Source organism: Rhamphochromis longiceps, linkage group LG14 (assembly GCF_057381845.1).
Source record: "Rhamphochromis longiceps isolate RC_006_pf linkage group LG14, R_longiceps_female_GT1.1, whole genome shotgun sequence".
NCBI lineage: Eukaryota > Metazoa > Chordata > Actinopteri > Cichliformes > Cichlidae > Rhamphochromis > Rhamphochromis longiceps.
The window spans coordinates 32,580,969-32,595,056 of NC_140570.1; the positions used below are offsets into that span (position 1 = coordinate 32,580,969).

At 39.7% G+C, this 14,088-nt stretch overlaps 2 protein-coding genes across 5 annotated transcripts; one reads left to right on the forward strand and one right to left on the reverse strand.

Moving 5' to 3' along the window:
* The first annotated feature begins 2,393 nt into the window (after window positions 1-2,393).
* trmt9b (tRNA methyltransferase 9B) lies at window positions 2,394-8,606 on the forward strand. The gene is made up of 4 exons (XM_085380356.1): window positions 2,394-2,666; window positions 6,452-6,651; window positions 6,746-6,919; window positions 7,262-8,606. Exons 2-4 carry the CDS (start codon window positions 6,495-6,497, stop codon window positions 8,182-8,184), a joined length of 1,254 nt encoding a protein of 417 aa, XP_085236482.1. The 5' UTR covers window positions 2,394-2,666; window positions 6,452-6,494; the 3' UTR covers window positions 8,185-8,606.
* A 765-nt stretch (window positions 8,607-9,371) lies between these two features.
* Window positions 9,372-12,607, reverse strand: hdac12 (histone deacetylase 12). 4 transcript variants are annotated; one of them, XR_014907249.1, is made up of 8 exons: window positions 12,393-12,607; window positions 12,148-12,291; window positions 11,801-11,960; window positions 11,514-11,722; window positions 11,279-11,429; window positions 10,958-11,074; window positions 10,732-10,884; window positions 9,372-10,625 (listed from the first exon to the last, which is right to left on the reverse strand). XR_014907249.1 is itself a non-coding variant. In XM_085380359.1 (8 exons), exons 2-8 carry the CDS (start codon window positions 12,208-12,210, stop codon window positions 10,602-10,604), a joined length of 867 nt encoding a protein of 288 aa, XP_085236485.1. In that variant the 5' UTR covers window positions 12,211-12,291; window positions 12,412-12,551; the 3' UTR covers window positions 9,375-10,601. The 4 variants fall into 4 exon arrangements, 2 of the variants coding, with proteins under 2 accessions (XP_085236485.1, XP_085236483.1); XR_014907250.1 differs by having other exon boundaries at window positions 9,374-10,625; window positions 10,732-10,863; XM_085380359.1 differs by having other exon boundaries at window positions 9,375-10,625; window positions 10,732-10,874; window positions 12,412-12,551.
* Window positions 12,608-14,088: the final 1,481 nt, after the last annotated feature.

Sequence of the window (14,088 nt, forward strand, 5' to 3'; positions counted from 1 at the left end):
TTTGGTGATACAGTCTGTAGGGAGCAGGCTTGGACTAAAAGGTGCCGGCTTAAATCAATGAAAGGCAAATACTATGAGATAATGTCTGTCCCTGGGAAATATTTTCTGCTGCAGAAAAATAGAAATCTGCGTGCTGAGGACTCATAAGTGTCCTTGATATATAACCATTATGAAGGATGCCGTCTGTCTCCTAACTGAATTCATGATTTAACAGAGTGTTTGAAGAGACTAAAAGTAATTACTGTTGTTTAACAGCTGCTAAACCTCTGCTGAGGGGACATCTGCGTTTCTACTTATTTTCATTAGCCGCCAGTTTAAATGTGTTTGTACTGTGTACTTCTCGGGTGCGGAGGTGCGCGTCATTTTAATGTGAGAAAGCCTGCAGCAGAATGGAGCAAAAGTGTGCTTTGAATGATGATGATGTAGGCAGCTGTGATGAGTGCTCTGTGCTCCCTAAATGGCAGTGATGAACCATAAATACGTTTCTGCTCTTAAGCATCTCAGGAACAAAAATGGCAGATGAATTCACAGCTGACATGGGAAGCAGAGGACAAGGAAAAGTGGATGTGACAGGCTAATGTGCACTAATTATTACCAGAGTAGAAAACACATTAAGTGGCTTAATGGTGTGGAACTAAAAGCTGTTTAATTTTTTTTATTTAGTTTTTAATATATGCAGTTCTTGTGTTATTATAACCTTAGTACCATATCATTGCAAGTGGAAGATCAGGATGAACAGGATCCTGTAGCTCACCCTTTGTACTTGGTGCTAATGAGAGTAAGTGCTATTTACAAAGCAATAAAAAATGGGGCGATCATATCTCATTGAGGAGCCTGTAATAGTAATTAATTAGCAATTAATACCAACATGTAGGTGAAACTGTAAAAAACATCTTATGGATTACTGTCAGTTTCTACTTTAATTGAATGAATTTGGGGGGGGTTGTCAGTTTTTATTGCAGCCTTGGGATGAAGTCAGGGACTTTGTAAAAGTTAAAAGCCATTAAGGGAAATGGGAAACGGGTGAAGCATAAAATGAAGGACCTCATGTTCTACCTGTCACGTTGTTTATTGTGGTTGTCACGTGAGGCTCATAGCCAATGACAGCCATGCTCTGCAACCGCACAGGGTGTCATCTTTTTACACGCTGAAAACCCATCAGTTGTGTCAAGTTATATACAAGAAGAGCGGATGCTGCATGGCGTGATTTTCAAAATAAAGGCGCAAGGGTGTGTCTTTTGTTATAGAAATCAGTAGTGGGCTGAATAGTGAAAATACATGAACATCCAATGACTGGACAAGGAGTAGGATCTTTTATATACATATCATTACACAAGTACAATTTTGATGCTTTTAGTTCTGCCTAAAATTATTTCTAAAAGTTGGTATTAGTCTATCAAAGTCAAATGAAGGAGCATTGCATCATCTATAATACAGAGGTACAAAATCAAGCTTAATTTCCATCAAACAGCTGGGAGATGGGAATGTTTGAGCAGATGAATTATTGTTCCCATAATTAATTATTCAAGAGTTGGTGTAGCCATGTGGCATTGTTTCTGTTGTATAGATACTGACTAATTGGTTTGGGCATCTGACACGAGGGTGTCATGAGAGTGGGTGTACTGGACAAAGGATGCTGAAAATGAAGCTGCCAGGCAGAAGGAAAAGAGGAAGACGTCAGGGCAGATTCATGTATAGTGAAGGAGGACCAGCAGAGCGTTTGTGCGACAGACGAAAATACTAGTGATAGGGTGAGATGGAGGCAGGTGATCTGTTGTGGCGACCCCTAGAGGGACAAGCTGAAAGAAGAAGATACTGTGATCACTTTTGCAGCTTTATTAATTCATCACCAAAGTTTTTTTGTTTGTTTTTTTACTGAGGCACGACTACTGTCACAAACCCTCAGATATTATGTGGTTTGTATCATTATATTTTTCTAGATGCAATTTTAGCTCCATCAACTTCAATAGCCTTTAAACTGGAACTGCTTACCAAAATCATGCTAGTTAAACTGCAACATTATCAGTTTAACTATCTTTCAGTAGTCCAGGTATCTTTTTTTTAAAAACCCCTTTACCTAATTTCTAACTGTTTTACAGAATTGAATGTGTAGCTTTTGCTAGTTTTACTGGATTATTGTTGGTCCTAATTGTATTTTTAAATCATTTCTACTCCATATATTGGTTTTAATTCGTTTTAGTTGTGTATTGTTGGGGGGTGGTGGGTTAATTTACATTTCGTTTATGAGATTAACATATGGGATTTCTCATTTTCACCAAATCATTGTTACTTTTTTCTTTGATTTTCGGTCATTGCAGTTTCTTAGTTTGTTGTCCTACTTTGGGTTGCTTTAATTTTGAAACACGTGACCGGAAGTTTTGCCCTATCTTTTCATTGGCTTGACAGGTGTGGAGCTCCCAGTCCTGGATTTGATGCCGTCCTTCGGCCAGTAGACTTCTGGCGGTCACACGCCGCACGTTTTTATCTTGCTTTTTTTAAACCGCCAGCACAATGTGGTTGTTGATGAGCTCGGGACCACCTTAAAGAGCACCTTCCTCTGATCCACATTACAGGTGGATCATATAGATCTATCGCATGTGCGGAGAGGGAAGTTTACCTCCACCGACCCGAGGCTAGAGGCGGATAATACAACGGCAGTTTATACGGTAAGTGATTTCGGCAGGGAGGCTGTGCAGTTATTGACACGGATTACGAGAAAGCTGTTTATGAATTGCAAATAAGTTGGTTACATTTTTGTTATTAATGCAATTCAGTATTTAAACTTTAGGCTGGTATACATCAGTTGCACATATATCAAAAGAAACTTTGATTTGGACTAAAAGTTGCAGCTCCCCGATACAGAACAAGCCCGGTACCCCACCCATTATTAAATATAATATAATCTAGTAATATAGTTAAATACGGGGCTCATTTAAATCTTGGGCGATTAATTGAATTGCAGGTTACTGTCCAGAGATTTCATCTGTCTGCCTTTGAATATATTAACTTGTTATTTACTGCTCATTTTACTAATGAGGAGGTCTGGTAGAATAAACCTCAAGATCTCTGCGCACATGTTCACGCTGGCATGCTTCACGGTTAAACCTGCTCTCCTTGGGCTCCCCGTGCTCAGCCGTCGCAGCCCTGTCTGTTCATACAGTCCTAACACCACTACATCACATAAAAGCACAGTGGAGGTCTGAGCTTGTTAACACGGCCTAGGAACGCATATTTAAAGTCACATATTCGCAGAATAGTGTACTCAGTGGCAAATGTTGTACGCAGTGGATCATGTATGATGAAAATATCTAAGTTAATATCTAAGTTATTGATTACTTACAGAATCTGTGTACAGAAAATGACTAAAATAATGGCTGATTTTTACCTTTATCCCCTGAATGCCCTGCACCTAGGACAGATCTGTGCACCAGACGTTGTCATCTGATTTAATTTTAGTTCCCATTGTCATTCAGAGGTAAAGCTCTGAGCCTGCCCAGCTGCTGGTTACATAATGTCAGCTGAGGACTGCCACAGTTTAGTGAGCAGAGGGGGAAACTCGAGTGGAATTGAGCACAGACAACACAGAATGAGGCCAGATTACAGCGTTACATAAGGGATGTTTTACTTCCACTTGGCTGAGATGATGCAGATGATGGTGGTCCAGAAATAGGTCTGAGCAAAGGATGCGGCGTACACTATATTTACAAACAGTGGAGTGAAGATAAGCTTGTTAATGCACAGAGAAGGCTCTGATTGTCAGGTCATAAAAAGAGATATTTGTGTTTCATGTAGTGCAAGTCGGGCTTTGTTACTAATATCCTGTGGTAAATGTTTCCAGTAATTTTCATTGTGTGCGCACTGAATGGGCAATAGTCTGTATTACATTCAAGGACATACCTAATGCCTTTTGAAAGAAATGGAGCCCAAATGTCTGGTGGCTTTCCTCCCTTCTAACCTTAACAAATCATCCTATGGCACTGCATGGTTCAGTAGGTTGCAATGGTCTGAACTACATCTATTAATGTTGATTTCTTTGCTGACAGTCTGTACATCCTTCTGTTTACTGTCCAACCTGAAGTGATAGAAGATTAAGTGGGTTGAAATTTTGTATTGTACAATGCAGTTACAGATAAACCTCAAAAGTAAACCCATATTTGCTGTGCACATTGATTTTACGACATATGTTAGCAGTGAATTTCTGCTGGGATACATAGCACCACCAGCTCTCATCTATCGCAGCCGATTGAAAACAACTCTTATCTCCCATCTCCGTGTCACACAGAGCGGAAAGTCTTTGTCACATTGCTCAGTACAGGGGTAAAATGAGAAGAGTCTTATGGCACACACAGTCAGTGATTTCAAAGCAGATAATTTGCAAGCAAAAAAGGCAGTGTTCAGCACTGATTTAACAATCACTTGTTGGTTAATAGTAGTGTGGGTATAAAAGATGTTGAATGCAGATAAAAACAGAGACATCTTCTTTTCTGCTGGCCTCGTCAGGAATCAGCCATTTATTTGTTTTTGCCTTTGAAAGTGTATTTCCACTGTTGATCCAAGACTTAATGAATCAATTTAGGAATTTAAATGGGAAGCTGTATTTGTGGAGAATAGTAGAGTTAGTGTTCTGCGTTGAGGTCAGCTGTATGTTAACAGTATAAGTATGCAACAAATCATGGGCTAAATTTATCCAGGATAAGATTTTTAAGGACAGGGGGGTTTGAAAGCTTATAATTATTACAGTTTAATTAATTTATTCAGCATTACAAACATGCAGTTTGTACACATGTACTTCTAAAACTTCCTTGAAGTTAACATGTGATCGAAACTGTTTTGTGTGGGTTTGCTTTGCATGAAATTAATTAAACCACGACACAATAATCAGAAAGATCAAATAAGAACTCTGAATAGCCAGATATTCTTGTCCATTTCTTTTTGTGGCATATTTTTCTCCCCTTCTGTACCTTAATGGAGTGCACAATCCTTCACAGCTATTACAGCACTATGTAACACAGTGGATCATGAATGTTAAAGATGATGAAAACAAAAGGTGAAACAAAAAGATCCAAAAGAGTTGAATTCATGCCAGAGTCATTGTTTTGGATTTCATTAGTTTTTTATGGGTGTGCCTAGTAAAGTGGCCAGTGGGGTTAGTGCTTCAGGGAGCCACAGCAGCAGCACTGCAGGAGCTGTGGGCTGCATCCTGATAAACTGGGATGACTGCAGTGGGAGCTGTGAATAACACAAACGTCACAATTATACAACCCCTGAAATTTTCTGTCGAGTTTGAAACTCTACAGCGTGTCCCTGAAGTTTACATAATGTCGGCATTACATACAAATATGCTTGAAAAGAAAACTATAGAAATGTGGGCAACAATGTCCTGTTGTTGTCAAGGTGGTTGCTGTGAGCTGTAGATTTGGGGTTTGCCGTACTGTGTTTATAGATAAAAACTCAAAGTGTCTCAAAGTCAGAGTCATTATCCAAACATTAGATGGCCTGAACTTATATAAATATTGTCCAAGATACTACAACGTAGTAAAAGAATGAGCTAGATTGATGCACAATTGTGGGTACGTTCCTTTTCATGCACAATATTGTACTCAGGGCATCATCTTAAGTGATAACTTTAAAAATAGTCTCTTTTAATCAATTAACTTTTATGAGCAAAGTGTAGTAAACCAACAAACAATCAGTATTTGGCCTGGCTAAGCTATAACATATTGATATTCAGTACTGCTGTGCTTTATTTCCATGGAAATTTAAAGTCTTTCTCAGGATTAATGAAGGTCAAATTAGGTAAACGTCCAGACCTTCCACTGCATGTGACAGTGAAAGAAATGCTGCGATATATAAACCCCAACAGCAGCATAATGCTTACTTACAGAGTGTGACGGAATCGATGAAAATCACTCACTCAAACATGATTCATGTTTGTTTTGCATCCTGTTACTGACACAAAAGTGATTTATGTGTTGACCTTTTGCTTCCCCGTTACTGTAAAACCAATTTCTCACAGCTGCTGTGGACATGGACCTGCTAAGAGCTTGGTGAGATGAGGTGTGCCTATTTGCGGTGACTTGGTTAGTTAATTTATATCCTGTAGTCTGTGTTTTTCCGCAGTTACATACTCAAAGTGACAAATTATACCTGACTTGTATTCATAGAGCAGAACCTCACTGTGCACTGCTGGATGGATGTGAGAGAGTGCACTGATTCAGCTGGTACTTGAAGTACAAAGCAGAGGGTCTGATATTAAATTACCACCTGACAGATGTTTGTGTGTCCGCTGATTATGGTTTTGAGCTGACCTTGTGGGACTTTAACAAGCATGCAGAGAGGGTCTCCACTGTGCCATTTCTATTTAACAAGTCCACACTATCACAATATTTTTTTTTTCATGGTGAAATTCACAGTTTAATGGAAATAACCAAAAAGACTCTTCTCCCTGCAGTCATGATGCTCTGAGGCCACTGCATGAGGCCGCCTGGGCGAACATGATGGAGGAGGCTGCCAGCCAGCTTGAAAGAGATCATGTACACAATGTCTACGACAAGATTGCTCCATATTTCAACGACAGCCGCTATAAAGCCTGGCCGAAGGTACGGCAGTTCCTCCTGGAACTGCAGCCTGGGAGCATCGTTGCTGACATTGGTGGGTCTCCAGCAGTAATGTGATCCTGAAAGTCCAATTACAGCTGGCTTACATTTCTTGTGTTATGTTGTAGCTGACTGTCTTGTCTTTCCAGGTTGTGGTAATGGTAAGTATCTCCACATCAACAAGGACGTGTTCAAGCTGGGGTGTGACGTTTGTCGCCCCCTGGTGGATTTTGCCTGGAGCCAAGGACATGAGGTCCAGATGTGTGATGGGCTGCATTTGCCTTACAGAGACAGCTGCTTTGATGCTATGCTTTCTATTGCAGGTAATGGTCAGAACTATAAGCAGTTATTATAGATGAGATAAGAGGCTTTTTTAAAAATATTTCACTTAGTAACAAATCACTCCCTTCATATGCATGAGCTCAAACGCCGACATCTACCTCAAATTAAGTTAACTCATATAATGATAAACATCATATTACCACAAACTTGCGTTGCCAAGCCAACAGTGTGAAAAATAATTATTGTGTCCTACCAAAAAAAAGAGTGTAATTAGGTCCAAACCAAACAGCTGCACTATTCATTTATCTTCCATTATACACACAGTGTACATGATACCTCATAAATCCATGCTTAAAGCTGACAAATTCATATTTTTGTCACAGTCATTCATCATCTGTCCACCAAAGAGCGTCGTATTCGAGCAATAAAGGAGATGGCTCGCACTCTGCGAGTGGGCGGACGCATTATGATCTACGTGTGGGCCATGGAGCAGAAACGTCGTAAATTTGAGAAACAGGACATCTTTGTTCCTTGGAACCCCAATCCTCAATTCCTTCCCGGCCTCAACAAACCGAGGAGGAGAACCACAGCACAGAGCGTGAGCGAAGCCATAGACAACACTGAAAAGCACAGGAAGGTTAGAAGCACATCCTCTGTGGCAGACGAAGAAGATCTTGGTCGCACTACACCACAGCAGAGGACACACAAACTGTGGTTCTTCTCCAGGTCTCTTGATTCTGTGTTCGACTTCGGAAGCTTGGGGATCTCCCGTTCATCCTCCAGAGACATGAGCACTTTATCTTCCCCCACAGGTGAAAATGAGGGGAACAAGTTCAACCTGAGCGGGAGAGGACGAGGGCTTATCAAGCAAGTCTCAAGTTTCTTTTCTCCGCCATCTGTGGTCGGATCAGAAGAGGATGTCTTTGTCACAGAGCAGCACAAGGGACCGAATAATTCTGGAGGCAATGGCACCACTAACAACAGCAGCGCAGTGTCTTTAGTCCAGGAGTGTGGCTCTCTGGCTCTACCAGATCTAGTCTCCTTGCAGGGGGAGGACCTAAAGCAGTCTGGAGATGAAAGAGATGGAGGGCTGCTGGGAGAAGAGCTGCAGGAAAGCACACAGAGTCCTCAGGGGAGTGAAGGGCAGGTGGAAGGCTCCTGCCTGAGGTACTACCACGTCTTCAGGGAGGGCGAGCTGGCAGAGCTGATAGCGAATCATGTCGAAGAACTTCATGTTAAACACACCTACTTTGATCACGCCAATTGGTGTGTGGTGGCAGAGAAAGTTCAGGTATGGAAAATATGACCGGAACTTGTCATATTTGAGTTCACTTTGCATCGCCTCTGCCTCAAGTTTTAGCACTGAATTCCACATGTGAGAATAATGACATTCTTTTCATTTAAATGTGCAAATGTAGCCATTGTTGAAGGTCTAGGTAACACTAACATTCTCCAGTGCTGTAATTCTCTCATGAACTATTTAAAAATGAGATTTTTATCCATGTATTTATTTTATCCTGGAACCAGCTATATGTCAGAGCTTTTGGAAAGCAGCAAATAGATATTTTATGGAAGTGTTCAACCGTGGCCGTTACTGTATGTTGTACCAGATTATTTTTAACTATTTATTCTTTTTCAATAAATCTACAGTGTGTCTTTTAGAGTCGGTGTTTTGTTATTTAACCCTAGTGGGCTGCATCACAGCTATTGATTTGTATTTTAAAAGAACATTTCTTCTCTTGTGCTTTAAATATGAGCAGAAGAGAAATGTACAAAGCTACAGCATACTCTTCCCTCTGCTGTTATATTTTAATATATTGATTTCAGTAGAGAATTCTTTCTTTCTTTGTGTCTGCAAAATCGCATGCTGCTTATCTCTCATTAAAAGGAGCCAAATTTGCAGCTAGTATCAGCTGCGGACTTCTTGGTAACGCTTCCTGTGAAACTGCTCGTGCGTACTTTTTCATTGCACTCTCATACAAGTTTAAAATTGTGCAGAATCTCTTCCGAAACATTAGTGCCATTTTCTTGTTGTTTTACTCTACAAGTGTTCCAGACGACATGTCGCCAGTGGGCGTGTCTGTGTGTGTGCGCGCCCTTGATGTAGATATTTGCAATAGTGGCATTGTGTCTTGTAACAATTTGGTATGTCTCAGCAAATCAGAAAACTGCCTCATGTACTGTGAATAAACATTGCACTCTATCACAAGTATATCGCTGCTTGATGTCAGTGAATGACATAATAGGTGAGACTTGAAAAACTGTTTATATCCATTGTGGTGCATTTCTTTAGCTGTATAGTTTTTGTGGACCAACTAGGTTTGTCTTAAAAGTGGCAAATGTCTTGTGTGAGCTGATGTAAATACTTTGTTTTGGTTTTTTTATTAAATTAGTTTTTGTTCACGGGTGTTGTGTTGCTTCTACTCCCATTAACAACAAAGATTTGTTCATGTACAGTTTATTTCTAGAATATTTAATTGTCACACAGGTACAATTTGGTAAATGGTAAGCTAAAAGTCTTTATAGCCAACTTGCACATACTATACTAGAATCATCACCAGCCTACAAATGAAAGCCTTAATATTTGATTTGTGAGGATTTTTAAATAATTCTTTAACATGTAGTCACGTGAAGAAGATTTCCATTGGACTCTGCAGTCTATGCAATAACTTAATTATTTTACTGTAGGACTGTATTGGTCTCTCACATTGTAGTGAAATCCTCTTCTTTTTAATATTGCTTCAGTTCATTAATGTTTATTGGCATTCATTTATGCACAGCTCTTAAAAGCCACACCACACTAGCATTTAAATCTGGTCTGGGTCACTACAACACCTTGACTCTTTTCTTTTTCAAACATTTTATTGTAGGTCGAGGTTGATTCAATGACCGCAAGGTGCCCAAATCCTGTGGATACAAAACAAACCCGAATCATTATCCCTCCACCACCGTGCTTGTGAGCTGATATGTGGTCTTTGCATTGACATGTAGTGTTTTGTACCCAAAATGGCGCTATCCATTATGGACAAGCATCTCTGCTTTAGTCTCATCAGAAACATTGTTGCAGAAGTTTATTTAAATGCAGTTTTTTTTCTAATTGCATTGGAATGTTAACATTTCCGATACTACCTTAGGCTTGTAAAGTTTTTAGCTCTTAGTTTTTTATGCCCCCCCCCCAAAAAAAAAGAAAATCCTCCCTAAGAGTTGTATTGTCTGACCTTTGAGTGAATTTTGTGGAATTTCCACTCCTGGTAAGATTGTGGCATTAACAGGGAGCTGAAAGCCCCATCCCAGAAAACTACCAGAAACTCTGCTTTTGTGTTTTTGACCAATTAATCAAGAGCATTTGATAAGCAGCACCTCTTGATTCCTATATAAACAGTTTTTCCACAGGACTGTACTGAGTTCCATAAAAACCTTCTTTTTCAGATGAATGTAAAAATATGTTGTTATGGTGGCTGTGATGTCCCTATAACAATATAATTGTAGTTACAAGACCATCATTGCAACGAACCAAAAATGAGTGAAATAAGTTCTAATATGTGACCGCATAAGATGTATCACTACTACAGTTAATCTCAACTGTGTAAATTAAATAAATATGCCAAAGTAACTGAAGTACTGGTCAGTTTCTAATACATTTTTGAAACTTTCCAAATGACCATGGCATTCTCTCAAATATCAGCTACCCACTGAGGATCCTCTTGATTACGGAGCCAAGTTTTACATACCACACTCCCTCCAAACCTGAAACATGAATAGCAAGGTTATAATGAGAACTCGGTTTTAAAACTAATTGTTTCTGTACATAAAATTGGACAAACAAGTCTTCTATCTGCTGTGTTTCATTTACCTGAGTTGCTGCTCTGTGGACGATAGAGTGTCTGAGTGACAGTTTATCAATGTCTCTAGAGTATCCTCCACCAATAACAGCAGCGATAGGGACACCTCTTTTCACCACAGTCTTCAGCACAAACAAATCTCTCTGATAGAGCCCTAAGGGACACTTGAAGTCATTCAAAAAGTCTGTAAGTGATTTGAAGGTAAAAAACACCTGGGTGTAAAACAGAATGGCTCACCTTGGTCTGTCAGGCGAAGCCTTCCGAGTTCATCTTCCCAGTGAGGATCAACCCCTGCGTCATACAAAACCAGGTCTGGGCGAAAGGTTTCCAGCAGCCAGGGAAGGTGGGCTTCAACTGTTGGGTACACCATCAGACATATTAGTGAGTTTTTAGAAGCATCGTCAATGAAAATCATCTCAACGTACAGAAAAAAAAAAAAAAACAGTAGTTTCAAAATCAGCAAGGACAAAAACAACAATTCTCACAAATTGAAAACAGTAGTGCTAGAATTGCGATTCAGTGATTAGATATTTATTAAAATGGAGAGTATCTACATACCTGTGGAGAGGTAATCCTTGTCCTCCAGCCCATCCTCCACACTGATATCAAGGTCGCTCTGTTGTTTACGAAGTGGGAAATTTTTCCCACAGTGCACTGAGAATGTAAACACAGAAGGCTCCTCTTTAAAGATGAAAGCGGTGCCATCACCCTGTAGGATGTTTGACACATGAAAAAGGTTTAGCTTCTCAACAAAGACAAATCCTAATCCACAACAGAGACTAGTGCACTCCACCTGATGAACATCTAGATCCACAATGAGAACTTTGCGTTTAGTAGAAGGAGAATTAGGAGAATTGTTCATCGTGTATTTGGCTGCGACTGCAAGATCATTGAGGAGACAAAACCCCGAACCATAGCTGGGAAAAGCATGATGAGTTCCCCCTGCTGTGCTGCAAGCCAGACCCCTCTGCAGAGCGACTTCAGCAGCTAAAACAGTCCCACCTGGCAATGAGAGAGAACGTTAACAGCAAACATAATGCAATCTTTCCGGGTCACGTGTACGTCATGAATTTCTCTCACCTGTTTCATATCGACAGCGCCTCACTATGCCTTCACTCCAGGGAAAGCCTGTCCTCCTTTGCTCTTGCTCACTTATTTTCCCATTTATGAAGTTGTCCAGGTAGTCCTCGGTGTGCACACAGCTCAGTAAATCCTTAGAGGCAATTTCAGGGACCCACACCTACTGTAAGAAAGGAAAAGGCACATCAACAGGAAAATGTGCTTTCCAATAAATACTACTTTTAATAGCAGCAGTGATATTCACTATTAGTTGATCTTGTTATGTTTAGAAACTGGATGCCTGTAAATCATAAAATCAAATAATCGATTATAATCACAGGCAGATATCATAAAAGTGTCTCACTCACCTGTTTCTCTGTAATGACCTGATCTCTGAGCAAACACTGTAAAACCCGGGGAAACTTGCCCATCGGAAACCTGTGATTGGGTGGGAGGTCACACACATACTTGCTGTGATGAACTACTGGAAGCGCGCTAGATTCGTGTCTCACCTGCGAGATGAAAAAGGTGAGTTTTATAATGCACCCACTGCGGCGTTCAGGGGAAAAATACTTCAGTTCACTTTGTTTAAATTATCATACAAACTTCTTACTAGTTCAGCATGGAAGCACCTGCAGGAGGTGAGAGCTTCACCAGTCATCAACCACGCGACTTTGGAGCGAGGTCCTTTAGAGAACAGCCGCTTAATGCAGGTCATTATTAAGACAGGAAGCAATGAATGATAGTCGCTTACTTAAGACGGGAGAATGCTACATTATACACAGTTACGATGTTATGAAACGAGACAGGAAGTCCATAAAGTGTCCCGTGTACTGTGTAACGGGATGCTTGGCTGTTACAGCGCCTCCTCAGTCTACTGCTGCCATCTTCTGTTATGGAGTGCAAATAACTTTCTGTGCTGCTGTCACGGTTTCTTTCTACTGCTCTGTTTTCTACTATAGTACAACTTGATGGTGAGTATTTTTTTAATCAGTTGTATCCTATCCACAGATTTACACGCATATACTATTTCAGTATTATGCAAAAATCTTGAACCACCTCTTAATGTTTTATCATTTGCTAGGAGAATGTGTGCAGGAGAATGACTTGTCTGAACTCTCGGTAATATAAGTAGTCTTCACAAGTAAAGTAGCGCTCCAGGTTTATTGAAGGACATTTCAAATCTTTTTTTTTCTTTTTTAGTTGGCTGGTTTTTGTTTTATTCTCTATCAACATGACCCCACACTGCTTTAATAATGTTGAGGAGAAGCTATTCCATCACTGATAGTGATCCGTTATGTGTTTTTCTATCCAGCTGTGCTTTCACTGCGTTAGGATTGTGCTTAGAATGATTGTCATGCTGAAGTGTACTTCTGATGACTGTAAACACGCATTGTTTTACCTCTCTCATTTGGGTTCATCACTGATTTTCAGTCCAGTCCATTTGTTGGGTAATTTAGCATACCTCAGCCATTTCCCCCTGTTTCCCTTCCTTAATAATGCCTTCTTGATAGCCATCCTTCCACTCAGACCATTCATGATGAAGCTTCAGCAAACAGTAAATGGATCGACTGAAGGGCCAGATGCGTCTCTCAATATCTCTCATGTCCTGTATCAAGTCTTATTTTTTCATATTTCTTAAGGACATGAATTGCAGATACTGTTCATCTGGTGGGGATAGTTTTTTTTTTAGGCCTGCTACTTTTTTTCTGCTCTCCACTTGTCCAATTTCTTCATTTTTAAGGACACACTAAACAGGATGTTTAGTGTTTAGTGTGTGTGTATTTAATTCCTGTCAGACTGTTTTATCTTTGGTATTTTTCATAGATTCAAGTAAAGAAATGGAAACGATTGGTGTTTATGTGACAGGCTGCGCATAACAAAAAATACTTAATTTAAAATTGGTTCTCTAAAATTGTCTGCTATGTGAGGAAAAACAAACACTGGTTTATCCCTTAAGCTAGGCACCTCTTTTATGCTTGAATAATTCTCAAATCAGTGTGATCAACAAACAAACAAACAAAAAGCAAAGTGAAAAAAGCAAAAATTTGAAAGACCTTCAGAAAGCCTTAGGAACTATTGCTTAAAACCAATTAAAAGCCAAACAAGAAAGCCAGACTCCTTGGAAACAAAATATTAAGAATGGGGGGTGGAACAAGATTTTTGTACTGTCGTGTGCCTATGTATATGGGTTATTAATGTAACATGCATGCTTCTGTTTGAAATAATTAAATTAAGTACTTGTAAATTAAGTAGTCTATTAAAAAATATATATATATATATATATATATATATAGATATAGATATAT